At 37.9% G+C, this 27,682-nt stretch overlaps 1 protein-coding gene across 1 annotated transcript in view; it reads left to right on the forward strand.

The window, feature by feature from the left end:
* LOC133326876 (uncharacterized) overlaps positions 1 to 27,258 on the forward strand; it is a 70,860-nt gene extending 43,602 nt beyond the window's left edge. The window contains exons 6-20 of the mRNA XM_061535489.1: positions 4,855 to 4,961; positions 12,866 to 13,067; positions 13,147 to 13,291; positions 13,363 to 13,552; positions 13,636 to 13,772; positions 13,836 to 13,913; positions 13,977 to 14,116; positions 14,196 to 14,271; positions 20,549 to 20,701; positions 20,835 to 21,576; positions 21,799 to 22,352; positions 22,611 to 23,035; positions 23,100 to 23,201; positions 23,274 to 23,377; positions 27,040 to 27,258. Of these exons, the coding sequence (XP_061391473.1) occupies positions 4,855 to 4,961; positions 12,866 to 13,067; positions 13,147 to 13,291; positions 13,363 to 13,552; positions 13,636 to 13,772; positions 13,836 to 13,913; positions 13,977 to 14,116; positions 14,196 to 14,271; positions 20,549 to 20,701; positions 20,835 to 21,576; positions 21,799 to 22,352; positions 22,611 to 23,035; positions 23,100 to 23,201; positions 23,274 to 23,377; positions 27,040 to 27,194 (3,310 nt within the window). The 3' untranslated portion in view covers positions 27,195 to 27,258. The remainder of the gene's footprint in view (positions 1 to 4,854; positions 4,962 to 12,865; positions 13,068 to 13,146; positions 13,292 to 13,362; positions 13,553 to 13,635; positions 13,773 to 13,835; positions 13,914 to 13,976; positions 14,117 to 14,195; positions 14,272 to 20,548; positions 20,702 to 20,834; positions 21,577 to 21,798; positions 22,353 to 22,610; positions 23,036 to 23,099; positions 23,202 to 23,273; positions 23,378 to 27,039) is intronic.
* The last annotated feature ends 424 nt before the right edge of the window (positions 27,259 to 27,682 follow it).

The following is a 27,682-nucleotide window of genomic DNA, read 5'->3' on the forward strand; positions in this document are numbered from 1 at the left end:
CAATTATATATGTGCAAAGTTACAAACCTTAACAAGCATTGGTATTGATTTACCAGCCCATTGAAAATCTTAAAAAATTCAAATCGAGAATGGGGGGGGGGGTTCCCTTAAATGTCACTGGGGTTATTATAGCAAAGCTCATCACGCTCATTTGCTAATTTCGTCGCCGCTCCAGGCAATTTAGTCTACATTCGTGTAGTCGACCAACAGGTATATATCGAACGCTGTGATTGTTTTGGTATTGGAAATTTCTTTCTGCTACCCGAACATCAGAAGTATTGGACAGTTCTCAGTTGAGACGTTAGATGAAATCTCTGAACTCTTACCGATTTGCTTTAACCTGATTAAGAAATATGGCATTCAGAGGTTATTTTATGGATATGATTGTAGGGAAAGCATCTGACCAGATTGAAAAGACTCACTGCCATGTTACCGGAGGCATTATGAATATGTCCGCTGAGCTGAGGCAATCATTCCTTATCCTATTGGATCCATTCTCATTCACCGTCAAAACGTTGATATATCCATTTGCTCGGTCAACCCAGAAATATACATATTTAGAAGTTCTACCTCGGCAGTACCACATTTCGCAAATATTTCAATACATTTTATGTATGGGTAACTATAGTCAACCTACATTGTCCTGTAATGAACAGAGCTATGTAGTAGGAAAGCAAATGTTCCACCTTTCGTACGAACCTTTTAAAAGACTGTGAGACAAAATGAGGGCATGGTCCGCGGGTGTAAAATTCCTATTTGGTATGAATGACCTTAGTGTAGTTCAGAGATATGGCGAAATATTTTTTGCTAGCAACCCTATAGTGAAGAGATAGATGAAGAGATAGCTCAATATCATGATTTCGTTTAGCTATTGAATGTATTTTTTTGAGATAATATTCCTTCAGTCAAATCGAATGATGTTTTTGTTTGTAGAACATTTCGTCCTAACCTAACTCTATTCCATGTGTTTTCTTTTCGTCTTGAATTTATTGAACTGGACTCCAATTCTCATTCTAGTACCTCTCCCACAAATGGTCAAAAAATGTATACTGACAATTTTCCGGCAGGAAAATATCACCAGAGTGAGAATGGAGACTGGCAATTTTCCCGATGACCTGAGATTGGCATTCTTCTCCATAATAAAATGTCATTTCCTCTATGAACTGAGACTGACATTTTTCGTGAAAAAAAATCTCCTCCTCATTGCTCTGAGGCTGTTTATTTTTATATAGAAAAATCGGAACTTTGCTGTTGTGGCAGTTATTATTGTTGTGTTCTTTCTTCCCAATCTGCCTTTGCTTCCAGTTCCCAGTTCAAAAAGAAGGCGGTCAGTACAGTTTCTGTCCATAATAAAAATGTTCTAACTCGATTCCTTGTGTGTCCTTTTCGTCTTGAATTTATTGAACTGGACTTCATTTATCATAAGATAAGATTTTTTATCCTCATTGAATCCTACAAAAATTGGGCTCATAAGATTTTAGGTGGGGTCCGCAAAGACGAATTATCAATATTTTAAGGTTCTAATGTCCTATGGTCTCCATTTTACCGTATCATGTCACTAAAACCCTATATCTGGAAATTTCAAAAAATTCATTATACATGCTTTATTATGAACAAAAGTCGGATTAAGTCGGATGTTAATAAACCCGTTTTTAATGCTTAGAAATGTAATTAAGAAAGGCGCTAAATTTTCTTTACAAGATGGTTTCTTTTCCGAATATCTAGAAAACCGATCTTTCTTCCTTAATTATACCCTTCATCACACTGTGGTACAGGGTATTATGTCTTTGTGCATATGTTTGTAACAGGCAAAAATAATCGATATACCCATGGTTCCGTTTGAGAATATGCATAAAATCACTTTCTGAGTCGATTTATGCATGTCCGTCCGTCTGTCTGTCTGTCTGTCCATGTATTTTTGTGAGCAAAGTACAGGTCGCATTTATGATCCGATCTGGGTGAAATTTGGCACAGGTCACTTAATTGGCCCAAGGACGAACCCTATTGAAATTGGAGAAAATCGGTCCACGTTTAGGCATAGCTCCCATATAAGGGTACCCCCTAATTTTCAGTATTTTGAGGCTCTTTAGCGCGTTTTTCAACTGAATTCGCTGAAATTTGGTACTTTGAGTTCTTATTGGGTAGCAAATCTTTCCACTAAAAATTATAAATATGGGTCCATATTTTCGGATAGCTCCCATATAAGGGTACCCCCAGTTGTGTATATATATCTCCAGTTTTTCTGGTAGTCCCCATATAACGGTACTCCCAATTTTTTGGTATTTTGGGGGTTCTGATCGTATTTTTCGACCGAATTGACTGTAATTTAGTACGTCGAGTTCTTATTAGGTAGCAAATCTCTCCATTATACATAATAAATATGGGTCCATTTTTTCGGATAGCCCCCATATAAGGGTACCCCCCAATTTTCGGTATTTTGGGGTTCTTGAACGCGTTTTTCAACCAAATTCTTTGTAATTTGGTTTTTTGTAGTCGTATATGGTAACAAACCTCCCATCCCAAAAATTATTAATATTCGCCCCCTTTTAGGGGTGGTCCCCTTATAACCCCCTTTTTATACCCTTCACCGCACTGTGGTACAGGGTATTGTGTCGTTGTGCATATGTTTGTAACAGGCAAAAATAATCGACATAGACCCATGGTTCCTTTTGTGAATATGGTTAGAATCACTTTCTGAGTCGATTTATGCATGTCCGTCTGTCTGTCCATGTATTTTTGTTAACAAAGTACAAATCGCATTTATGATCCGATTTAGATGAAATTTGGCACAGGTCATTTAATTGGCCCAAGGACGAACCCTATTGGAGAAAATCTGTTCAGATTTAGATATAGCTCCCATATATATTTTCGTCCCATTTTAACTTATTGAACTCCCAATTGTGGTTCGATTGAGACAAAATTTTGCACAGAGTATTGAATTAGGTCTAGATAGTTATATGCCAAGGTTTGTTGAAATCGATTTAGATTTAGGTATAGCTCCGATGTATATAAATAGTGCACCAAACTCCCAATAGTGGTCCGACTAAAGCAACAAAATATGAGAAATTTTGTTGGAATCGGTTCAGATTTATATCTAAATATGCTATATATAGTTTCGCCCGATTTTATGTAAATGGAGCAACATACTGCCAATATTTATCCGTACTAAATTAGGTCGTTGATGAATGCGAAGTTTTGTTGAGATCGGTTCAGATTTAGAAGTAGCTCCCATATATAGTTTCGTCCGATTTAAAGTAAATTGTGCACCAAACTCCCAATATTGGTCCGATAGGAGCAAAAAATTTGCACAGAGTACTGAATTAGGTCCCGACTGATGTATGCGGAATTTCTATATGTAGATATTAACATGTCTTGCATGTACCCAGAGTGGTGAAAGGTATCATATAGTCGGCCCCGTCCGACTTTTGAACTTTCCTTACTGTTTTTTTTTATTTATAATTATTATTATTATTATTATTATTTTTTTTATTTTTTTTTTTTTTTTGACTTGTTTGGTATATCTATCTATGTTTTTGTAAATAATTTGGACGAATCAGCTTTATTATCGATTTTATTATCCCAATATCCGGTGAAAAAGTCTAGAAAACCGGTTCTTTCATCCCTAACAATTCTTTTACACTACACAACTATGTTGTCAGGGTATTATAGCTTTGTGCAGCCCCAACCTAGATCCACCTTTAAGTATACCGATCGTCATATCTCGACTAGCTGAGTCGATCTAGACATGTGTGTCCATCCGTCCGTCCGTCTGTCTGTCTGTCCATTATAATTTGTTAACACTATACAGGCCACAGTTATGGACCAATGAAGACCAATGGGTTCTGGCCAATGAAGACCCTATTGTTTTTGGAAAAGATCGGTTAATATTTAGGAGATGAAATGGACCAAAAACTTTATTTTTTCGGTTTTTCTGGTCACTCGAGAGGCCGCAATTATGGCCCAAACACCGCGAATTTTTTGCATGGAGAAGGGGATCGGGCCAAAGAATAAGTATGCCTGCTTTAGCGGGTTTTGAGTGAAAAATTTCAATATTTGTAATCTATGGGGTATATATTTGCACCTGAAGGTCCTAGACCCGAGAAATTGATAGTATGTTCAAGTGGAGTGGTTGACCTTTAAATTGATACCAATTATATTGTCGTATGTACTCGGATGCGGGACTTACACATACATATTTACAGGTGCTTACGTATTCATGCATTATTTAGTAACCCATTACTAGAGGGCGGAAATATAGCGCTGATCTATTTAAAATTTTCAATGAGGTTCAAGTTATGGTCACCGACAATGCCTATAATTTTCGGCGATGATCAGATAATAATTTTGGGATGAAGTGGACCGAAAACTTATTTTTTGGTGTTTTTTTCGAGTCGATCTATAGGCCTAAACACAAGCCGAACATCACAACATAACCCACGGTGAAGGGAATCTGGACAAGTGATTAGAAGGGCTGTACTGAATATGTTTAATATTTGTTGAGCTCTAGTCGGTCAAGAGGGTGCAAATACCGCGAAATATTGCCCAAGTTCAGGATATGGAACCACACAATGTTCGATTTTTAGTGTAGAGTATCATATGGTCGGCCCCGCCCGACTCATTGGTTTGTTACGTATTTGGCATAACTATATATTTTTGTAAATAATTCGGAAGAGTTCTGCATTTATACTAAATTTATACAGATTTTAATATAAGAAAATCACGAAAATCTGAACTCATTGCTGATGAAAAATTTTATTTTTTTCCTCATCGACATTGTGATTTTCATAGAATTTCCAGAGAAAATTAAAAATTTTCGCTTAATACTATTAAATGTTTCCTATTATTTCCTTTCAGAATTTGTAATTTAGAATGTGGAATTGAGGGCATGTGTGAACGATCATCGGATGGAAGCAGCCGCTGTCTATGTCCTTTTGGTAAAACCGGCAACAACTGTATGGAGGGTAAGTAAAGCACCTGCAAATGCAGGCTAACTCTCTAAATGACACACATACACACATTTTTTATATTGTGTGTGTGTGTGTGTGTGCCCTTATACACCTCTTCAAACTAAAAACTTGTCCAATAGACTTATTTATGGCCAATTCATGACCTACCAGAGAAGACAATGATTTTCACTTTACTTTGTCAGTGTCACATTAATGGTCTCCTCGTCGTTTCTCTTCTGCTTCGCACACAGACACAAAAGGACACTTGGACAATGTTTTTGATCTTAAATAACAACTGCAACAAAACAACAACAACGCGCACGACCCTACTAAAATTCAAATAAAAACTGAGTCATCACCAAAGACAAGTCAAGGTTATTGTAGACAATGACATTGCTGCCCCTGTGTGTGGCAAGGAACCTTGACCAATGTGTGTGTGTGTAGTGGCGGCCCCTGTTTTATGACTTCCGTCATTTTCATGTATCCGCATTCGCATCCGTGTCCATGTCCATAAACATGAACTAATATTAAAATGTCTACAAAAATATTTCCGACAACAAACTACCATTTGTTTGTTTTTGGACTACGGCACTACGAAGTTTGGCTGTACGTCAACAGACTGTAAAAATTATACATTTCCTTTATTGTCCTTCCTAAGAAGAAGCAAAGCAACAACTAAGCTCTGTAAATTCTTTGGGTGTTTACTCGCTGTGTACATGGGATAACAACTATTGTCTTGGTGTACTAACTGTAAATTAAAAATGAAATACAAAAAACCAGAATTGCAACCTAAGTCCATGAATTAATGTTCGTTTTACTGCATTATGTTGAATGTGCATAAAAATAGAAATTAGTTTTTCCAACTTGGCCTTGGAATGGAAGGAAGGAATAAAAAAACAGTTGGGAAGAATATAAAAAATAATAAATAATGAATGTAGTGGAAGTAGTATTTAAATAGCAGCCAGAATTGGGTGAGTGGTGGCGTATACATGGTGTTAGCTCTCATACGCCCTGCGGTACTCGTAGAAAAATAGTTATTTTTTAAAGGGGATTATTAAATTATTTGGAATTTTAAAGGCTTTGGAATGACAATTCGATATATTAATTACATACTTAGCTGGCTTGAGCTTAAAAAAGATTTCCAAGCACGTCGGTCTCGTGCGCAAGTCCACCAATTTGGAAGACCACGTTCCAAGATGTTGTTTTCTACTTGGTTTTCCATCTAATTCGTGGCCTTCCCCTTCTACGGGAACCATCAGTAGGCTCGTTTTTATATGCCTTTTGAGCTGGGGCATTTTCATTCATCCGCAAACATGGCCTAGCCACCGTAGTCGCTGCAGCTCAATACGACTGACTATGTCGATGTCCGCGTATAAATTGTATAGCTCGTGGCTCATTCGAAGCCGATATTCACCGTCGACGCCCGTAGATCTTTCGGAGAATTTTTCTCTCAAACACCCTAAGAGCTGTCTCCATCCATATAATAGCACGGGTAGTATCAGCGTCTTGTAAAGTGTGAGTTTGGTCTGGCGGGAGGTGACCTTGTTTCTAAACTGCTTACTTAGAACTTAGTAGCACCTGTTGGACATCACAATCCATCTCCGAATTTCAAAACTGATGTCATTCGTTTTATCTATTTTATTCGTTCTCAAGTTCCACAGTTGGTCCAAGTCTACTGGACGTCTTGCGCGTTGATACCATCAGCTTGGTCTTCTCGCCGTTTACTGCCAGACCCACATTGGCAGACTCCTTATCAATTTGTTCAAAGGTGGCTGTTACCGCTCGCAATGTTCGACCCATTATATCGATGTCATCGGCGTAGGCGAGTAACATGTGTTGTTTGGTGTACAGAGTGCCATTTCTGTTCACCTTTGCGTCTCGTATGACCTTTTCCAGCAGGATATTAAAAATATCACACGACAAAATGTCACCTTGTCTGAATCCTCGTTCGGTATTGAAGGGCTCCAATAAGTCCTTTCCTACTTTAACTGCTGACCTTGTGTCATTTAAAGTTATCCTGCATAGCCATATTAATTTTGCAGGAATGCCGAACGCAGACATGGCTTTAAACAGCGGATAGGGCTGTCGAATGCGGCTTTATAGTCGACAAATAGGTCGTATGTGTCGATGTGTTTTTCGTGGGTCTTTTCAAGGATTTGGCACAGAGTGAAAAATCTGGTCAATGGTGGATTTGCCAGGTTTGAAGCCGCATTGGTATGGTCCGATGATGACATTGACCATTGGCTTCAATCGTTCACACAGCACACTGGATAACACTTTATATGCGATGGGAAGGAGACTTATTCCCCTATAGTTGGCACATATCGTCTTGTCTCCTTTTTGTGCACGGGACATAGGATGCTGAGGTTCCAATCATTGGGCATGCATCATCTAGCCAAATTGTGCTAATCAGCTGGTACATGCTCCTGACCAGCATCTGGCCACCAGTCTTGAATAGTTCGACTGGTAACCCATCGGCTCCTGCTGTTTTGTTGTTTTTGAGCCGATTAATTGCTTTTATGACCTCATCTTAGCTAGGTGCAGGGACGTAGGCAGGGGGGCCATTACGACACTCCTGATCGTACCATGGGTTTCTTGAAGGTGGTTTTTGGTACCCAATTGTTCCTTTTGCTGCAGTTTGTAGGGAGTGGGCAATTCTTTGCCATTTTTCTTCTATACTATTATCGGGACAAGAAGTGCTTTCTTCAAGCAGATGGGTAAGTTGAGCGGAGTAGGCCTCGGCTACCTGTTGTGTTTGCAGCTTTTCGACGTCGAGTTTCCGTGTTGTATTAGATCGCACCTTTGCTGCAACATTAAGACGGGTGCGTACCTTGGCTGCCACAGGGTAATGGTCCGAATCGATATTCGCTCCTCGGATCGATCGGACGTCTAAAACACTGGATGAATGCCTTCCGTCTATCACAACATGATCAATTTGATTTCTCGTTGCTTGATGCTTGAATCTGTCGCTGCTAACTACCATGTTTTTGCTGCCGCGAAGTCAATCAACATCATGCCGTTGTCCGATGTTTCTTCATGGAGGCTGAATTTTCCGACGGTGGAGCCAAAGATATTTCCCCTTACGATTTTTGCATTAAAATCTCCTAGCAGAATTTTAATGTCATGGCCAGGGCAACGGTCATATGCTGTTTCTAGGCGCTCGTAAAATATGTCTTTGGTCTGTTCATCTTTATCTTCGGTCGGAGCATGGGCGTAAATGAGACTGATGTAGAAGAACTTCGCTTTTATACGGATTATAACAATTCGCTCATCTACTGGAGTGAATCTGGAGACAAGGTCTTTTATTCTCCTGCTAACCATAAATCCGCAGCCAAATTCATGTCTCGTTTCATGGCAGCTATAATACAGGGCGAAATCGTCGATACTTCGATAATTCGATATATTAGAATAAATATTAAATTCAACAAAAAAATTATTAAGGAAAATATCAGTTGAAGATCCAAAATAAAAAAATACATCAGTTCAAGACCCAAAAACATAAAAATTTAAGGGGGAATAGAAATTAGCTTTTACAACTTGGCCTTAAACTGACAGGAGGAATACAAATATTTGAGATCAACATAAAAATATAAATAACGAAAGTAGTGAAAATATATATGGGAGCTATATCTAAATCTGAACCAATTTTCACGAAACTTTGCACACATAATTCTAGTCTTAACTCACTACGCTTTGCCAAAATTCGTGCAAATCAAATAATTTCCAGGGACTCTAGTGGACTATTTACCTAAAATCGGGAGAAACTATATATGGAAGCTATATCTAAATCTGACCCGATGTTTACGAAGCTTTGCACACATCATTCCAGACATAATTCAGTACGCTATGCCAAATTTCGTGCAAATCGAAAGATATATAGGGACTTTGGTACATCATTTACCTTAAATCGGACAAAAATATATATGGGAGCTATATCTAAATCTGAATCGATTTTCATGATACTTGACACACACATTATTACAGATGCAATTCAGTACGCTATGCCGAATTTCGTGCAACTCGAAAGATACATAGGGTCTTTGGTGCACCAATTACCTTAAATCGGATGAAAATATATATGGGAGCTATATCTTAATCTGAACCGATTTTCACGAAACTTTGCACACATCATTCTAGTCTTAACTCACTACGCTATTCCAAAATTCTTGCAAATCAAAAGATTTCCAGGGACTCTAGTGGACTATTTACCTAAAATCGGGCGAAACTATATATGGGAGCTATATCTAAATCTGACCCGATTTTTACGAAGCTTTGCACACATCATTCTAGACATTTCGAGAAAATCGAAAGATATATAGGGACTTTGGTACACCATTTACCTTAAATCGGACGAAAATATATATGGGATCTATATCTAAATCTGAACCGATTTTTACGAAGCTTTGCACACATCATTCTAGACATAATTCAGTACGCTATGCCAAATTTCGTGTATATCGAAAGATATATAGGGACTTTGGTACACCATTTACTTTGAATCGGACGAAGATATATATAGGGGCTATATCTAAATCTGAACCGATTTTCAAGAAACTTAACACACATCATTCTAGACATAATTCAGTACGCTATGCCAAATTCCATTTGACCCGCTATATATCCTTATCAAAACAGGCATGCTTATTCTTTGGCCCGATCCCCTTCGCTATGTAAAAGTTCGCGATGTTTGGGCCATAATTGCGGCCTCTGGAGCGGCCAGAAAATCAGAAAAAAATAAAGTTTTTGGTCCATTTCATCCCCTAAATATTAACCGAACTTTACCAAAAACAATAGGGGTCTTCATTGGCCAGAACCCATCCTATATACAAAATTTCGTGAAGATTGGTCCATAACTGTGGCCTGTATCGTGTTTACAAATTATAATGGACATAATACGGACAGTGTGAACACACATATAAATATAGACTCAGCTAGTCGAGATATGACGATCGGTATACATAATGGTGGGTCTAGGACCAATATTTCGCGGCGTTACAAACTCTTTGGGCTGCATGTACAATTTCGAAGCCAGAAAAACAGACAAATATCAAGTTTTTTGGTCCACTTCATCCCCTATGTATTAACGAATCACTACCAAAAACAATAGTGTACTACTTTGGCCCGAACCTTTGGCAAATTTTTGTGACGATTGGTTCAAAACTGATCCCTGTAGCGTATTTACAAAGCAGAATAATGGATAGACAAACGGATGCACATGGCTAGGCCAACTCAGCAAGTCGAGATATGACGATCGGTGTACTAAAAAAGGTGGGTCTTGACTTTACAAACATTTTGGGGTCACACAAAGCCATAATACACAGACAACATATTTTTGTATGGTATAAATATGGGGTACATGGTGACGTATACATTGTGTTAGTAGTCATACGCCCAGATGTTCTCTTAGAAAAATATATGCTATTTAAAGAGGTACAATTTTTAAATCGCAAAACTAAACAGATCTTTATTTCAATTAATTTAATTTTTTTTACGAAAGTATATTTAGTTCGATAGTGATGTTGGTAGTACGGAAAGGTGTAACCTTGTCCGGCATTCTATACCTCTTATATATATTTTGGTGAAAGTCGTTCACTTGGGTTGTAAAATGGTATCAAGTTGATAGTATTTTAATAATCTAGATTTGACCGGGAGGTTCTTCATTATCTTCAATGATCCTGCTCTTGCAGACAATCTTCTTAAAATTTCAATATGATAATCCTTGTCGCTCCTTCTCATCTTATTCCTTTGTTAATTTTGAATAACACGATATTTTAAATAAAGAATTTCATAATTTTATTTTGTCTAAACTTACAATGCCCATAAGTCTTACCCACCGGTCATACTTTCCCAAACTGCATATTATTTTCAAGTAAACGGCCTTAAGAATGTGTTCTATTGCGAACTCGCTAAACCATCCTCTAACGAATTCGCCAGTGACAAGAAAACATTTTGTTCGTTTCTTCTTTGAGGGTTTTGGGACCTGATACTAATAGATGGTATTGACATTTAGATTTTCGAGGATGTAATTGATGGAACCTTAACACCATCAACCAGTGCCTCATAAATTTGCAGTTTTTAGGTCTTTGGGATCCACTCCATTCAGCTGATCACGTCACAAGACTCGATTGCCCCAACGTATAGCGTGTGTGCCATGTAACCATAAAGAATTGCTTACCATACATCAATTTCTTTTCGACTATATTCGAAGTCTGATGTGCCAATTGGCCTGATGTGCTAATCGCTTCACAATGACTTTTGTGATCTCTAAGACGTGTTTTTTTTTACCACCTCCTCTAGAAAATCTATACCAATTGCGGGTTCTGAATAGATAGTCGTTATGGTATCGACGGCTGACGTATCGAAAATGCAATTGATGGAACCTCAACACCATCAGTCAGTGGCTCATAAATTTGCAGTTTATCAGGGAATCCACTCCTTTCAGTAGATTAGCTAAAATCATACTTTTGATTATATCTTTTATAAATCCTTTTTCATATTGTCCAGTCAGAATGGCGGGGATTTCTCGACATGCCTAATGTGTTGAGGACAGTTAAAAAGATAAAATCGGAAAAAAGAAAAAAACAGAATAGTCAGGAAATAAGTGTTCACCAAAGAAATTGGAAGCCAAAAATCGACATACACCTTATGCCCTGAAATCTAGCTCCGTGTTGAAGTATTTTTGGTTGCGTATACTTTGTATTGGTAGTCATACGCCCTGGTGCACCATTGATTAATTATGATGGTATTGCGAGGATGTATGGCTTTCATTACGTCCCATTCACACCGACTTTTCAGATCTCAGAGACGTGTATGTTTTCCAACTCCTCGAGAAAATCTACACTAAATTCGGAACTCGAAAATCCCAAGTTGATGGTCGCTTTGTGTTAATTGCTGATCAATAGAACCTAGGTGAGGTTAGGTTAGGTTGAAAAGAGGGGTGGATGATACCACCACAAGTCCAACATGAGAAGGACATACACTTAAGCCATATGAGGCCTGTTGTGCGCTCTAGATGTGCGGAGAAATTACAAATCAAGAATTAGTGAAAGTGTATATTATAAAGAAAAACATTTGGTTTTGATTACCTATGAATCTAGGAACTCCGTGTTTTTTGCGAACTACTTCAGTCTTTTCCATTCACACCCCCTCAGATCGCTTAGTCCGTGAAGAGTGTCATTTCGCAAGAATTGTCTCCGAAGGCATGTAAATGCTGGGCAATGGCATAGGAAATGTTCCAGCGTTTCACTGTCTTCCCCACACGCTCTGCACTCGTTACTTCCTTCGCATCCAATCTTGGGTAGATGTGCCTTCAGGCCGAGGTGTCCCGTCAGAACACCCGTCAGTCGGATTATTTCTTTAGGATTTGCTTAGTTTTGTCTTCACTTGGGTCGCCCCATAAGATTTTGGTGATTTTTCCTGTCCCCTCATTATCCCAAAGGGTTTAGTGGGTCTCATGTGCCCATTCCCTCGTTTCTTGTCAATAGAACTTAAGATGTACAATCCATCTTGCGTAATTCTATACTGGTACAACGTTACAATGGGATTTTTTTGGGCGATGAACCATGACATCTGCCTCGGTAAAATAGAAATGAAGCACATGCTCCATAGAGTTGGGAATCTCTAAGGTCTATAAAAAAGGTCATCCGGGGAGACCTTTTTGTACATCAGCAGCTTCTCAAAATCGTGATCAAGGTCCAAATTTTTTATATTGGTCTTAAGAAAAACCAGCTCATTTTCGCTTGCTGGGTGACCTCGTTCTTCTAAACTGCTCTATTTTTATTTCTTTTATTTTCTGAATATTTCCAACATTTCCTTACGTATTTACTTCAGTATGTATGTGTGGCGTATAAGTATTGACAAAGATCATACGCACTATGGTACACCAAATAATTTATAACACATTTCGCATTTTCTTTCAGACATCAAAGTACGAGTACCGAAATTTTCCAAACATTCATGGTTGGCATTTCCTGCACTAAAAGGCGCCTACAAGCATGTTCAGTTACGTATAGAATTCCGTCCCGAATCGTTTGATGGTATTATTTTACTGAGTGGCGAACGTGATGATTTGACGGGAGATTTTATGGCACTGCTATTGAATAAAGGATTTGTGGAATTTTGGTAAGTTGACGGGAAGAAAGAAACAACAATTATCTTCTGAGAACTTGAAGAAATTGACTTTCATATGCCCCGCTTTCAGGTTTGATTGTGGCAGTGGTGCAGGCAGTGTTCGTTCCCGTGAAACGATACTGTTAAATGAATGGAATTCAGTGGTAATTTATCGCCATCGTTGGGATGCTTGGTTGGTGTTGAATCATGGCACTAAGGTTCAGGGTAGATCAACTGTAAGTTTGTACGGGAATCTTTAGAGAGAGAGAGGAATATTAATAAAATATCTTTATTTTTTATTGTTTAGGGCCTATTCTCACGCATAACATTCCGTGAACCTGTATTCTTGGGTGGCACCGGCAATATCACAGGTTTGGCTAATCGTTTACCAATTACATCGGGCTTTTTGGGTTGCATTCGCCACTTTATTGCAAATGATCATGAATACAAGTTTGAGGAACATCCGGTGGGAGATGTAACCAAGGGTTTTGATATACGTAAGTGTATTTTTTATTCTAAATTATTTTTAAATATTTTTTTTTAATCCACAAATACAATTGTAATTCTCTTTTTTCCCCAGAGGATTGTATTACCGACAAATGTTTCAAATATCCCTGTCAACATGGTGGCAAATGCCTACCCTCCGATCAGGGTGCCGTGTGTTTGTGTCCCATAGGTTTTGTGGGAGATTTGTGTGAGATACGCATGGATTTACAGGTATTTTATAAACAAAGGTTTAAATTAGGGGTTTATTAATAAAAAATATTTTTCATTTTCCAGGTTCCTTCATTTAATGGCTCCTCATTTTTGCGTTATGCCCCCTTGGGTGATAGTGTGTTAATATGGCTGGAATTGAATGTGAGTTGCTAACATTTTCTTGAATTTTTTTTATTACTTTAATTTGTTTTCCATAATTTCCAGGTAATTTTAAAACCCGAACAGGCGGATGGCCTTATCATGTATTCGGGACCAAAACATCATGGTGATTTTATTGCCTTATCCTTGAACAACGGCTATGTGGAGTTCTCATTTAATTTGGGCAATGGCCCTGCCGTTGTAAGGTGAGTTATCACGATATATTCATATGGCTGTTGTCGATTTAATTCCTAAAATTTATTATTTCTGTTTTATATTTTTTAGGAGCGAATATCCTTTGTCCATTGGCCAATGGCATACCATTCGAATATCTCGAACCGCGCGCTTGGCCGTATTGAAGGTAGGAATACTTGCGTTATAATATTTTAAATTAGAATTCACCACAAAATTAACCAGTGAGCGGAGCAGTATAGTCGGCCGACCATATGATACCCTACACAACTTCCACGAAAAACTAACTTTCTGTGGATCTATATTCTGAGCTTGGGCAATATTTCTCGATAGTTGAATCATCTGGACCAACTAGAGGCCGACAATTATTACTTATGTTCAGTAACCCTTGACCATAACTGGAACTTCATGGAACATTTTAAATATTGACCAATCCTTATCAAAACAGGCACGCTTATTCTTTGGCCCGATCCCCTTCTCTATAAAAAAAATTCGCGATGTTTGGGTCATAATTGCGGCCTCTAGAGCGACCAGAAAGACCGATAAAAATTAAGTATTTGGTCCACTTCATCCCCTAAATATTAAGCAATCTTTACCAAAAACAATAAGGGGTCTTCATTGGCCATAGCCCATCCGACAAAATAAGCTCTGGCAGATAGTGTGAGTATAACTACTGTCGCAACGTATACGCCACCTCGTCTTTCTCGATTTATTTGTCATAGAACATATGTTTTTAGTGTTTTATATATTACAATAAATTTGTATTAATATCCAGAAGTTCCTAACTATATAGAATTTTTATTATACCCTACACAACTATGTTGTCCGGGTATTATAGCTTTGTGCAGCCCCAAGAATTTATAACGCCGCGAAATATTGGTCCTAGGCCCACCTTTAAGTATACCGATCGCCATATCTCGACTAGCTGAGTCGATCTAGACATGTGTGTCCGTCTGCCCATTTTAATTTGTAAACACGTTACAGGCCACAGTTATAGACCAATCTTCACGACATTTTGCATTTAGGATGGGTTTTGGCCAATGAAGACCCCCATTGTTTTTTGTAAAAATCGGTTAATATTTAGGAGGTAAAATGGACCAAATATTATTTTTTTTTTTTGGTTTTTCTGGTCGCTCCGGAGGCCGCAATTATGACCCTAACATCACAAATTTTTACATGGAGAAGCGGATCCGGCCAAAGAATAAGCATGCCTGTTTTGATAAAGATTGATTAATATTTAGCGGGTCAAATGAATCCTGACTTTTGTGTGAAAAATTACAAAATGTGTATTCGATGACGTATATATTTACTCCTGAAGGCCATAGACCCGAGAAGTTGATAGTATATCCAAGAGGAGTGGTTGACCTTTAAATTGATACCAATTATATTGTCGTAGGTACTCGGATGCTGGAGCTACACTTAAATATTTACAGTTGCTTACGTATTCAGATATTATTTAATAAACCACTACCACACTAGAGGGCGGAAATATAGCGCTGATTGCTTTTACATTTTGCATGAGGTTCCAGTTATGGTCAAGGACAACACCTATAGTTTAGGTGATTACCAGGTCAAAAAAACTTTGAGATGAAGTTGACCCAAAACTTAATTCTTTTGTGTTTTTTTTTTTCGAGTCGATCTATAGGCCACAATTATAACCGAACAGCACAACATAATCCACGGTAAAGAGAATCTGGATAAGTAATTAAAAATACTATACTGAATATTGGTAATATTCGCAAGTTATTGCAGTGTAAGGAAGAGGTGCTGTTGACATCTAACCAGCAAGAGAGTGCAAATATCACGAAATTTTGCCCAGGTTCGGAATAAAAATCCGCAGAAAGTTAGCGTTCCGTGGTAGATGTGAAGGGTATCATATGGTTTATACACCCAATTGATATTCAGACTTAAAGCAATGAACGTGTTGATCGACACCGGATACAAATACCGCACACAAAAATATAGTACAGGCTGGGGCTTTTTTGGGACGAACTGATTCCCTATACGGAGGTTCAAGCTATAACGGAGTGTATTAACTGGTTAAGTTTAAAATATAGAATAAATATCATGACAGATAGTAAACAAGCTTTAAAAGCAATAACTTCCAAAACAGTAAAAACCATAAATAATTTCTCGCGACCGGTCTTATACGAATACGAATGGGCACCGGAATAATAGCAATGAAATAGTCAACTTATTCGCCAGAAGTGCTACTGACTATAGGTGTGAATAACGGCAAACCTTCTACCGCAATATATCAAAAAATGAGGTCATGGGCAAAATAGACCCACAATTTAGTTTTGTCTAGCAGACTGACAGGTATTCTCACAGAACATCTCAAGGGCCCAACACAAGATTGGACGCGAGGGAAACAACCGGTGAAGAACGTTGGGTAAGGTAGCGGAATTGGCTGAAACATTTCCCATGCCACTGCCCAGCTTTTGCAAGCCTTCGAATGCAATTCCATGGAAATTATACTATTCACAAACTAACCAACCTAAAGGGATGACATCTGCAGGCTGACAGGTTCTCACAATCGCAGTGGCTGATATTGTCCTTCGAGGATCTATGAAAAGGAAAATTTTTGCTGGCACCACACTGTGGTACAGGGTATTATGTCTTTGTGTATGGTTCTTTTTGAGAATATGCATAGAATCACTTTCTGAGTCGATTTATACATTTCCGTCCGTCCGTCTGTCCATGTCCATGTTAAATAGTAAACAATGTACAGGCCACATTTATTATGTTAATTGGATGAAATTTGATACAGCTCATTTATTTGGCCCAAGGACGAACCTTATTGGAATTGGAAAAAGTCGGTTCAGATTTACATATAGCTCCCTTGTTTAGTTTCGGCACAACGTACCGAAATTAGTAAAACCTAACGTGTAGAAAGTTTCATTGAAATCGGTTCAGATTTAGATATAACTTCCGTATATAGTTTCGTTCGTTTTAAGTAAATGGTGTACGAAAGACCCAAAGTAAGACCGATTGCCACAAAATTTTGCACAACATACTGAACAGTTAGAACAGCCTAATGTGTGTCAAGTTTTGTTGCAATCGTTTCAGATTGGAATATAGCTCCCATATGTATTTTTGTCCGATTTTGAGTAAGTGGTGCCACAAGCTCCTCATGTTTGTCAGATTGACACGAAATTTTGCACAACGTCCGAAACTAAGCATAGAATGGCGTTTGTCCGATTGAGACTTGCATAATTTTTCCCATTTTTCCCACTGTAAACAAATGACTCTATATCTGTCCAAATTAAAAATTTAGTATATATTAACATGTTTATGGATTTATCTATATTTTAGGAAGCATCTGTTGAATATACTCAAAGTGGTGGAGGGTATCATATAGTCGGCTCCGTACTACTTTACTACCTTCCTTACTTTTTTTTGACACTTAAAGGTAGTCGACGAATTTTTAAGCCGTTTCGGGTTCCTTAGAGGATAAAAGGCTTCTAATTAGTTTTGAGTATTCACCCCACACTTTTTACAACCAACTGAGTTCCCATTGGTTGTCAAATCTGCATACCAAAAAGGTAGAATTGCATAACATTCTCAACTCATGTTGGAGGTTAGAAAAAGTTAGCATCACCAGAACTTAACGAAATGTTTACTTGTTTCTATCGAACTCTAACTAGGAGTCATCACATTTCATTTCAAGCATGTTAGCATTTTGAATACATACAAAGGTTCTACTGTTGGGGAGATTGGACAGCTTCGGCATTGGAGCATCTTCGGCAATGGAGATTCCGATATCGATATCTTTATCAAATGTCAGAATAAAAAACTGTCGTAAAGTTTGAAATCTCTAACTAATAAGCTTATTTAGATGCAGGGTTTCTGTATTTTTTTTTTATTACTACTTTGTCAGGATATTTTTATAAAAACGTCGTTAAGTACAATATACATTTTTAGAAAAATAATTAAAAGTATAATGTTTGTAGAAAAAATGAAAAAAAAAACTATAGAAAGTACCTTTGGGGTAGATTCGGAATTTTAAAGTGGGGAACATTCGGCCATATAGAGATAGAGCTATATTATTTTATTTATATGTTTTTGGCGCTGTCTTAAAAATAATTCTTTAATATGGTTTGTAATTTCATATATAAGGAAAAGCTATTTTCGATAATGTGTGTGGCCTTGAGACGTCAACGTCCGCCTATAGAAAATATAGCCTTAAAAGTCAAAGAATGAATCGCATATTCAAACAAAATATAACCTTTAGAGGATCTGAATTCCAACCAGACTGACTTACATACTTACTTAGCTGGCTTGTTACAGAACGGTTGTTCCATAAGCCGAGCTTAAAAAATATTTCCAAGCGCGTCGGTCTTGTGGGCAAATCCACCAATTTGGAAGACCACGTTCCAAGATGTTGTTTTCTACTTGGTTTTCCATCTAATTCGTGGCCTTCCCCTTCTACGGGAACCATCAGTAGGCTCGTTTTTATATGTCTTTTGAGCTGGGGCATTTTCATTCATCCGCACAACATGGTCTAGCCACCGTAGTCGCTGCAGCTCAATACGACTGACTATATCGATGTCCGCGTATAAATTGTAGAGCTCGTGGTTCATTCGACGCCGATATTCACCGTCGACGAAGATCGGCCTGTAGATCTTTCGGAGAAGTTTTCTTTCGAACACCCCAAGAGCTGCCTCATCTGCTTGCGCAAGTACCTATGCTTCTGATCCATATAATAGCACGGGTAGTATCAACGTCTTGTATAGTGTGAGTTTGGTCTGGCGGGAGGTGGCCTTGCTTTTGAGTTGTTTGCTCAGACCATAGTAGCATCGGTTGGCCATCACAATCCTTCTCCGAATTTCAAAACTGATGTCATTCGTTTTATTTATGGCGGTACCAAGGTATATAAAGTCTTTAACTACCTCGAAGCTGTAGTTCTCAAGTTCAACAGTTGGTCCGAGTCTACTGGACGTCTTGCGCGTTGATACCATCAGCTTGGTCTTCTCGCCGTTTACTGCCAGACCCACTTTGGCAGACTCCTTTTCAATTTGTTCAAAGGTGGCTGTTACCGCTCGCAATGTTCGACCCAATATATCGATGTCATCGGCGTAGGCGAGTATCATGTGTTGTTTGGTGTACAGAGTGCCATTTCTGTCCACCTTTGCGGCTCGTATGACCTTTTCCAGTAGGATGTTAAAAAGATCACACGACAAACTGTCACCTTGTCTGAATCCTGCTTCGGTATTGAAGGGCTCCGATATGTCCTTTCCTACTTTAACTGCTGATCTTGTGCCACGTAAAGTTATCCTGCATAGCCGTATTAATTTTGCAGGAATGCCGAACGTAGACATGGCTTCAAACACCTCTGAACGGATAGGGCTGTCGGATGCGGCTTTATAATCGACAAATAGGTCGTATGTGTCGATGTGTTTTTCGTGGGTCTTTCCAGGATTTGGCGCAGAGTGAAAATCTGGTCAATGGTGGATTTGCCAGGTCTGAAGCCGCATTGCTATGGTCCAATGATTTCATTGACCATTGGCTTCAATCGTTCACACAGCACACTGGATAGCACTTTATATGCGATTGGAAGGAGACTATTCCTCTATAGTTGACACATATCGTCTTGTCTCCTTTTTTGTGCACGGGACACAGGATGCTGAGGTTCCAATCATTGGGCATGCTTTCCTCTAGCCAATCAGCTGGTGCATGCTCCTTACCAACATCTGACCCCCAGTCTTGAATAGTTCAGCTGGTAACCTATCGGCTCCTGCTGCTTTGTTGTTCTTGAGCCGATTAATTGCTTTTATGACCTCATCTTGGCTAGGTGGTATACACTCTATACCATAATCTCTTATTGGTTCTGGGGAATCTTGAGTACATCCGCCAAAGCGAACACTGCGCCTGTTCTGTACAACGTGCGCACTTCCAAGTGCAGATTCGCACATCGTGGTCCTTTATAGGTTTGCGGGGGTCGTCAACATTTTTGTAAAGAAGCAGTAAATAGCTTCTGGGGAGAATATCCCAACAAATAAAACTAAGGGTACTGATGATGATCAGTGGCAAGATCCGAAACTATAATCTTCCCTGCCTTACCCCTCGGCGGACAATGCCATAAATTCCCCACTAATAAATAGTTGTTTTTTATAAAAACAACAAACTGGGATTCAGCCTCACTATTTTGCAAAAACAATTCAATTTGATTCATAAAAACCATAAAAAAAATCGTAATTTTAATTTCATACATACTTAATTCCGATACAACAATATTAAAAGGAGCAAACAGCAAATTGAAAAATCCCCATCCCATTTTGAATTGGATTAAGGATATTGCTTAGGATATTGCTTGCAATTTACAACCATCTTCCCATCCTCCACAGTCTTTCCGCATATGCTTAATATGTTGCAATAAAATTACCGCTTATCTCAATTTAACTAAACGTCTAATAACCCTCCATCCCTTTTTGGCACTTTTCCAGATTGACCAAATGCCTGAGGTAATGACAATTTCGGCAAATGGCTTTTGGCATTTATCATTGCCGGAGAACTTATTTGTGGGTGGTGTAAATCACATCGACAAATTGCCCATGGACTTGAAAAATAAACCCTTCTTTGTGGGTTGCATACAGAAGGTAAGTGTGTGTGTGTGGGTGGGCGGGGAATACAATGAACCCAAAAGAGGAAAACAAACAAAAAAACAATAACAACAACAATTCACATTAATAACATTTCATTTTTGGGTGGGGGCTACTCTCATTAAAACAGATTGAAATAAATGGCCATCCATTGTCGATAATATCGGAGGCGCTGGGTGGCACAAATATTGGCAATTGTCCGCATGCTTGTGTGGCAAGGCCATGTGGTCCATTGGCGGAGTGTGTGCCGCAAATGGAAGGCTATGAATGTCGTTGCAGTGCCTATAATGAACAATGCCACAACAACAACAACAACAGCAATGTGAAGAAAGGCAGTAATAACAACAACAAGAAACCAAAAATCCAATCAAAAGTAAAAGCCAGTAAGGGTGTTGGTTCTTTGGGCTACAATGATTTCAGTGTTAAGGACAGTGAATTAAAGGGACAGCAACAACAACAGCAAAAGAGCCACAAGAAAGCCAAGAAACAACACTTGTTGTGGCACAAAACAAGCTATAAAGCCATGCAGCAGCAGGAACAGCAGAATTTGAAACCAAGTGCAATGACAGAAACAGCCACAAGGACAACTACCCCTGCTCCGACTTCCAGCACCACCACCACCCCATCAACAACAACCACCACAACAACAATGAATTGGCAAGACATGGAAAACATCAATCGGGATATCCTACAGACACAAGAGACCCTCGAACGTATTATGGAGAAAATGAAAACCGATGAAGTGGTACTCGATGACGACGAGGATGAGGACGAACAGGACGAGGAGGCCGATGAAATGGAAGATGATATGATATTCCGTGATATTAAGGCCATGCATGAACAGCAGGAGCTGGCACAAGAACAAGAGCAAATACAACAGAGACAAAAGCTGCTACAACAACAACAACAACAACAAGAAGCTGCAATACATGCCCAAGAAGAGGAACAAAACAGACAAAGACAGTTGGCCAAGGAAGTGGCCCAGTATGGCCATCATGATAGGAGCAGCAACAACAACATGAAATCACAACGAACAAACCGCAATAAACGTAAACACATGATGACAACAACAACAACATCGACAACCACCACGGCACGCACAACAACACCTTCGACCACAACAACACGAAAGGCTTACAAACAAAAACAATATTCCTCGTCGTTGTATTCGACGAAACCGGATCCACACCACAAGACACCCGTCATGGACAAACCGCAGCATAAATTGAGTCGTTTGCCGACCCACTACGAAAGCTTTCAAACCAATACCGGAAGTGACATTTTAACCTTTGAAGATCCGGTGGCACTTGAGGAAGAACAATGGCAGGATTTTAATGCGGCATCGGGCTCATCGTCGTCCACCTCCTCAAGTGAAGAACAACAGCACAGCGTGGAGGAGCCGGAGGAGGAGGAGGTAAAGCCACCAGGTGAATATGTTAGCCTGGATAGCAACAGCAACAACAACAATAACAACATCGTGAACGAAGCCAATATTGAAACAACCAGTGAGGATACTTTCGTCATGGATGAGTCCTTGTTCGATGAAAATGATGGCACCGAGGATTATCAGCGCAAACAATTGGCTCAGGACATGAAACGTATTATGGCCAATACCAAGGGTCATTATGTGCCCAAACAGCCGAAATTGGTAATCACCGAATATGATTATAGTGCCGAAGAGCAGGAGGAGGATAACAAGCAACAGGATCATAATATCAATAATAACAACAACAATAAAAATAAGGATGACATTGATGAGGAAAACAATTCAAATAAATTGCAATCGGCATCAACGTTTATACAAAAACAGCAACAACAACAATATCCCGCACAATCCTCCTTGGAAGATAATCGGAAATTTGCTAACACTGATAACGATCTCAGCAGTAGTGACAATTCTTTGGAGGACAAAAACAACAACAACGACGATGAAGGCAAGAATGAGGAAGTCGATGATGAGGATGATGATGACGACGACGACGATGATTTCGAGTCCCAAGAATTTGAAGAAATTAAAAAGAAACTCCCCTCATCGGGTGATCCCACACAAACCCACACCGATTGGAGTCTGCTAAGTAAATTCGATTTACCCTCGAATGAAAATCGCCCACCCATTGGAGTGAGGAAAAATTTCGGTGCCTGTTTTGTCGGTCATGAATCCTATTTCCATTACAATGATCCGGATACAATGAATCAAATTATTAGCAATAATATCGATTTGAATTTGAGAATAAAAACGAGGTCTGAACATGGTGTCATTTTGTGGACAGCCTGTGTGGGTACCATGGATCAGGATTCGGATGATTATCTGTCGCTGGGTATAGAGGATGGGTAAGTTGAAAGAGGAAGGGAAGGACATTTTGTTCAGAATGGAAATTAAACTTTCTTTTGGCAGGTATCTGCACTTCCGCTACAATCTGGGTTCTGGTGAGGTGGATATTCGTTTTAATGCCACCAAAATTAGCGATGGTCTGTGGCATCGTGTCAGGGCCATAAGGTAAGGATTTAATGGGATTATGTGATGTTGGAGAATTTTTTCATTTCAAATTTGTTTTTTTTTCTTTTCCAGAAATAACCAAGAAGGCTATCTGGAGGTAGATGGTCGCAAGAGCATAACCCTTAGATCGCCGGGTACACTACGTCAATTAAACACGGATACCGGTTTATATGTTGGTAAGTTAAATTCTATAACGGTAATCTAGAGGATACCTACATTAGACCCAAATGAAGATCTTCTAGTGACGAAGACCGAGATGGAAGTTCATAGAATGACTAAATTTTCTATGAACAGAACTCTATAAGAGCTTTGAAAGCTCTTCTAAACATTAATGTGCTTCAAAAGCCTCTCAGAAGATAGACGAAGAGCTTTGTCAGTTCCTCCTTAGGCCAAAAAAACTTTAACGTCTCTTCTATAAACAAAAAAAAAACAGAACGTTAAAATCTATTCTTTAAATAGAAAAGCGTCAACGGCTCTTCTAAAGATAAACCACTTGTGAAAGCTGTTCTACAGAAATAAAAGCTATGATAGCTCTTCGATGAATAGAAGAACTTTAAAAGTCGTTCAGAAGATAGGCGAGCTATAAAATAACAGAACTTTGGAACCTCTTTATTAAATACAAAGGCCTTGGTGCCTCTTCTACAGATGAACATTTGTGAAAGCTGCTCTACGAAAACAAAAGCTTTAATAGGTTTTCGATTAATAGAAGAGAGAATTTAAGACCACAGGTTTAAAGCTTTAACGATTTTTCTATAAAACAAGAAAACTTTGAAATCTATTTTCTAAATAGAAAAGCCCTGACGGCTCCTCTATCGACAAAACACTTGAGAAATCGGCTCTACAGAAATAAAAGTTTTCATAGATTTTCGATGAAAAGAAAAGCTTTAAAGGTTTTTCATAAGATATACGAGATTAAACACTCTACGAAAGAAAGAGTGTTTAAGGAGCATTAGATGAGCATTAGCAGTTCCTCCATAGGATAAAAAGATTTAATGGCTCTTCTATAAAACAAAGGATACTTGACAGCTTTCTAATTATACACAAGCTTTACAAATCTTCTAAATTTAAACGAGCTTTAATAGTTCTTCTAATTACAGAAGAGCTTTGACAACACATCTCTAAATATACAAGCTTTGTCATCATTATTGTACATTTAATTGATAGAAAAGCTTGATAGAAAAGCTTTAACAGCTTTCTAAAGATGGAGAAGAATTTAAAAATTCTTTAAAATTTAAAATAGCTTTTACAGCATTTCTAACTATAGAAGAGATTTGACAGTTCGCGCCATATCTCTTACCGATCTTTTGTAGCTAGAAAAGCTAAAGCTCATAGAAGAGTCTTTATAGCTCCTCCACAAATTAAAAGGCCTTTCCTTAAAAGAATAGCTATAAATGCTTTTCTATTTAAGGTACGTAGAAAAGCTTTGACAGCACTTATATAAATTGAAGAGCTTTGGCAGTTATTCTATACATGGACAGTTATTCTGACATCTATCCTATAGACGGAATACTTTTGACATTTTTGAATATACAAACGGCTTCACAGAAAATTTGTAAAAGATCTGCTGTAGATTGAAAAGCTTTTACAGGTGTCTATATATAGATTGAAAATGGTTTGCAGTTCTTATAAAAGGGAGCTTTCATAACCACTCTTCTTTAGAGGAAAATTAAAAAAACTAAATATAAAAGAGCTTTTACAGCTGTTTCAACCTTAGACGAAATTTGACAGTTCTAAATTTTGCCAGCTCCTTAGATAGATAGATCAGCATTGAAAGCTCATAAAAGAACTTTGGTAGCTTTACAAATTAAAGGTATTCTCTTAAAAGAATAGCCCTAAAATCACTTTTATGTCCACAGTTTTACTGTACGTAGAAAAGCTTTGACAGGTCTTCTATAGATTGAAGTACTTGGCAGTTATTTTATACATTAAAAAGCTTGACAGAATTTGACAAGGTTTCTCTTAAACGAATAAAAGCTGTTATATTTCCACAGTTTTACATTACGTAGAAAAGCTTTGGTCTTCTATAGATTGAATAACTGATTTTAAACATTAAAAAGCTTGAGGGAATAATTTTTGCAATTTTTTATATATTAATGGGTTCTGAAAGCTCCACAGGAAAACTTTAAAAGATCTTCTGTATATTGAAGAGCTTTTACAGGTCTCTATATCGACGCCTCCGAATCATAGTATGCTAAGTCGACTTTCCATGTTTTAAAGTTCTTTACGTTTTTAGATACTACGGTCCTTAATTTACATTCACTGAAATTTTGGTAATCATCGGCCAATCCAAACCAAAGTTATAAGCAAAAATGTACTTAGCATGGCACGTACGATTAAAGAAACTTCCATATTTGAAAGCTTCTACTGAAAAACTCGGGTTTCAGACTTAGCATACTATGGTTCGGAGGCGTCGATATACAGATTGAAAAGTGTTTGCAGCTCTTATAAAGAAGACTTTTAAAGCTCTTCTTTAGACAGATTCATATAAATAGAGGAGAGTTTATAGTTATTTTATAGGTAAAAGAGCTTTAATATTTAGAAGAACTTTGACCAAACCTCCATTGATATAGAGCTGATATAAATCAGCTATCCTATAGACAGAAGTGTTAAGGTCGTATTCAGCTTTTCTATAAATAGAAGAGAGAGAGAAGATCTTATTCAGCCTTTCTAAGGACAGAAAAACATTTTTAAAACTCCTATATCAATAGGAGTCTTGTAATATCATCAAGAAGAGCTTATATATATATATATATATATATATACAGTGGCTCCATCGCATAATCGGACAAAAGTTTTTCTAATATAAATGTATTCTGAACTTTATAAAAAGTGTTAAACACTATTGATAGTTTTCATTATATTAATGTTCTGTTTACTGACGAAAGCAAATTTAATTTGCACGGATCAGATGGAAAGATAAGTCAAATGCTGAATTTAATCATAAGAATATAAAAGCCACTGTTAAGCACGGAGGAGGTTCTGTTATGGTTTGGGGCTGCATGTCGAGTGCGGGAGTAGGCAATTTGCATTTTATTGATGGCAAAATGGACAAATTTGTCTACCTCAACATTTTAAAGCAAAATTTAAAGCAAAGTGCAGACAAATTGGATATCGCGAAAAACTTTGCCTTTTATCAAGACAACGATCACAAGCACACATCAGGTGTTGCAAAGCTTTGGTTGATCCATAATTGCCCCAAACTTATACAAACACCTGCACAGAGCCCAGACCTTAACGTAATTAAGCATCTTTGGGAAGAATTAGATAGGAGAGTGTATGAAAAAAAAAATTAACTCCTTTGTACAGCTTAAGGAGGCTTTACTGGACTCGCGGAACTCCATAGAGCCGGAGGTATGCCAGAATTTGGTCAAATCAATACCGAAGCGTTTACAGGCCGTTCTGGACAACAAAGAATATGCAACTAAATATTAATTTCTCCATTTTTTGCATTTTTTACACTGATACTTTGCTTTGTCCGATTTTGCGTTGAACACAATAAATTGAATTAATTTTGTTTTTGTGGCGAAATTTACTGTTATCACTAGGAAAGTTGTAGTTTTTTGTATTCTTCAGAAATATAAGTAAGTAATGTGTAAATAAAAGCAAAAAAACTACACATTTAGACAATTTTTTGGAAATGTATAGCATTATTATATCTGACAACCACTTGTCCGATTATTCGATGGAGTCACTGTATATATGAGATAAAATATGATTTAAACTATTCTATAGCTAGAAGAACTTTTTTTAGTTTTACTTTAACACAACCTCGAACTCTCTTCCCCATGCTTCTCTCTCATCCATCTACATTTCTCTCTCTTTCTCTCCTTTTTTACAGGTGGCCTCCCCGACTCGGTATATTTCCCACGACGAAGATATACGAACGGCATCGTTGGCTGTATATCGGAAATTGTTATATCCGGCGAGTTTAAAATGAATTTCGATCCGAATACATTGGGGACAGCTCACAATGTTGAGACGGGCATACTTTGAAACGTTAATGCGTTGATGTTTCGCATAACTTAAGAATAGTTGAAATTATCATTTATTTTTTAAGGGATTTTACTTTGCCTATATAACAACAATAAAAAAAACAACAACAACAAAAAACCAACAACAACAACAGAGTACATAGAAACTAGAACAAGAGAAAAAGAGACATATTTTCACAACAACAAATACACAACACACACACAATATTACATAAATATCCTTATTAAATAAAGAAAAGTGCATACACCCTTCCTCACCTCGAATTTTTAAGCAGCCTACCAAACAACCACGCCATAGCTACACACACACACAAACTGAGACACTATGACCCACTCACACACATGGGAAAACAAAAGGAAAAAAGTAATCAATATGTTTGTATAAAGACGCTTTTAAATAATGAATTAAACTATATATATTATTGAAATAACAAAAAAAAAACAACAACAAAAACAAAGCAAAACAAAAAAGAGAAAAACAAATTTTAT

Source organism: Musca vetustissima, unplaced genomic scaffold (assembly GCF_032173495.1).
Source record: "Musca vetustissima isolate MV318-11 ecotype Yass unplaced genomic scaffold, APGP_CSIRO_Mvet_v1 utg4512, whole genome shotgun sequence".
Lineage (NCBI taxonomy): Eukaryota > Metazoa > Arthropoda > Insecta > Diptera > Muscidae > Musca > Musca vetustissima.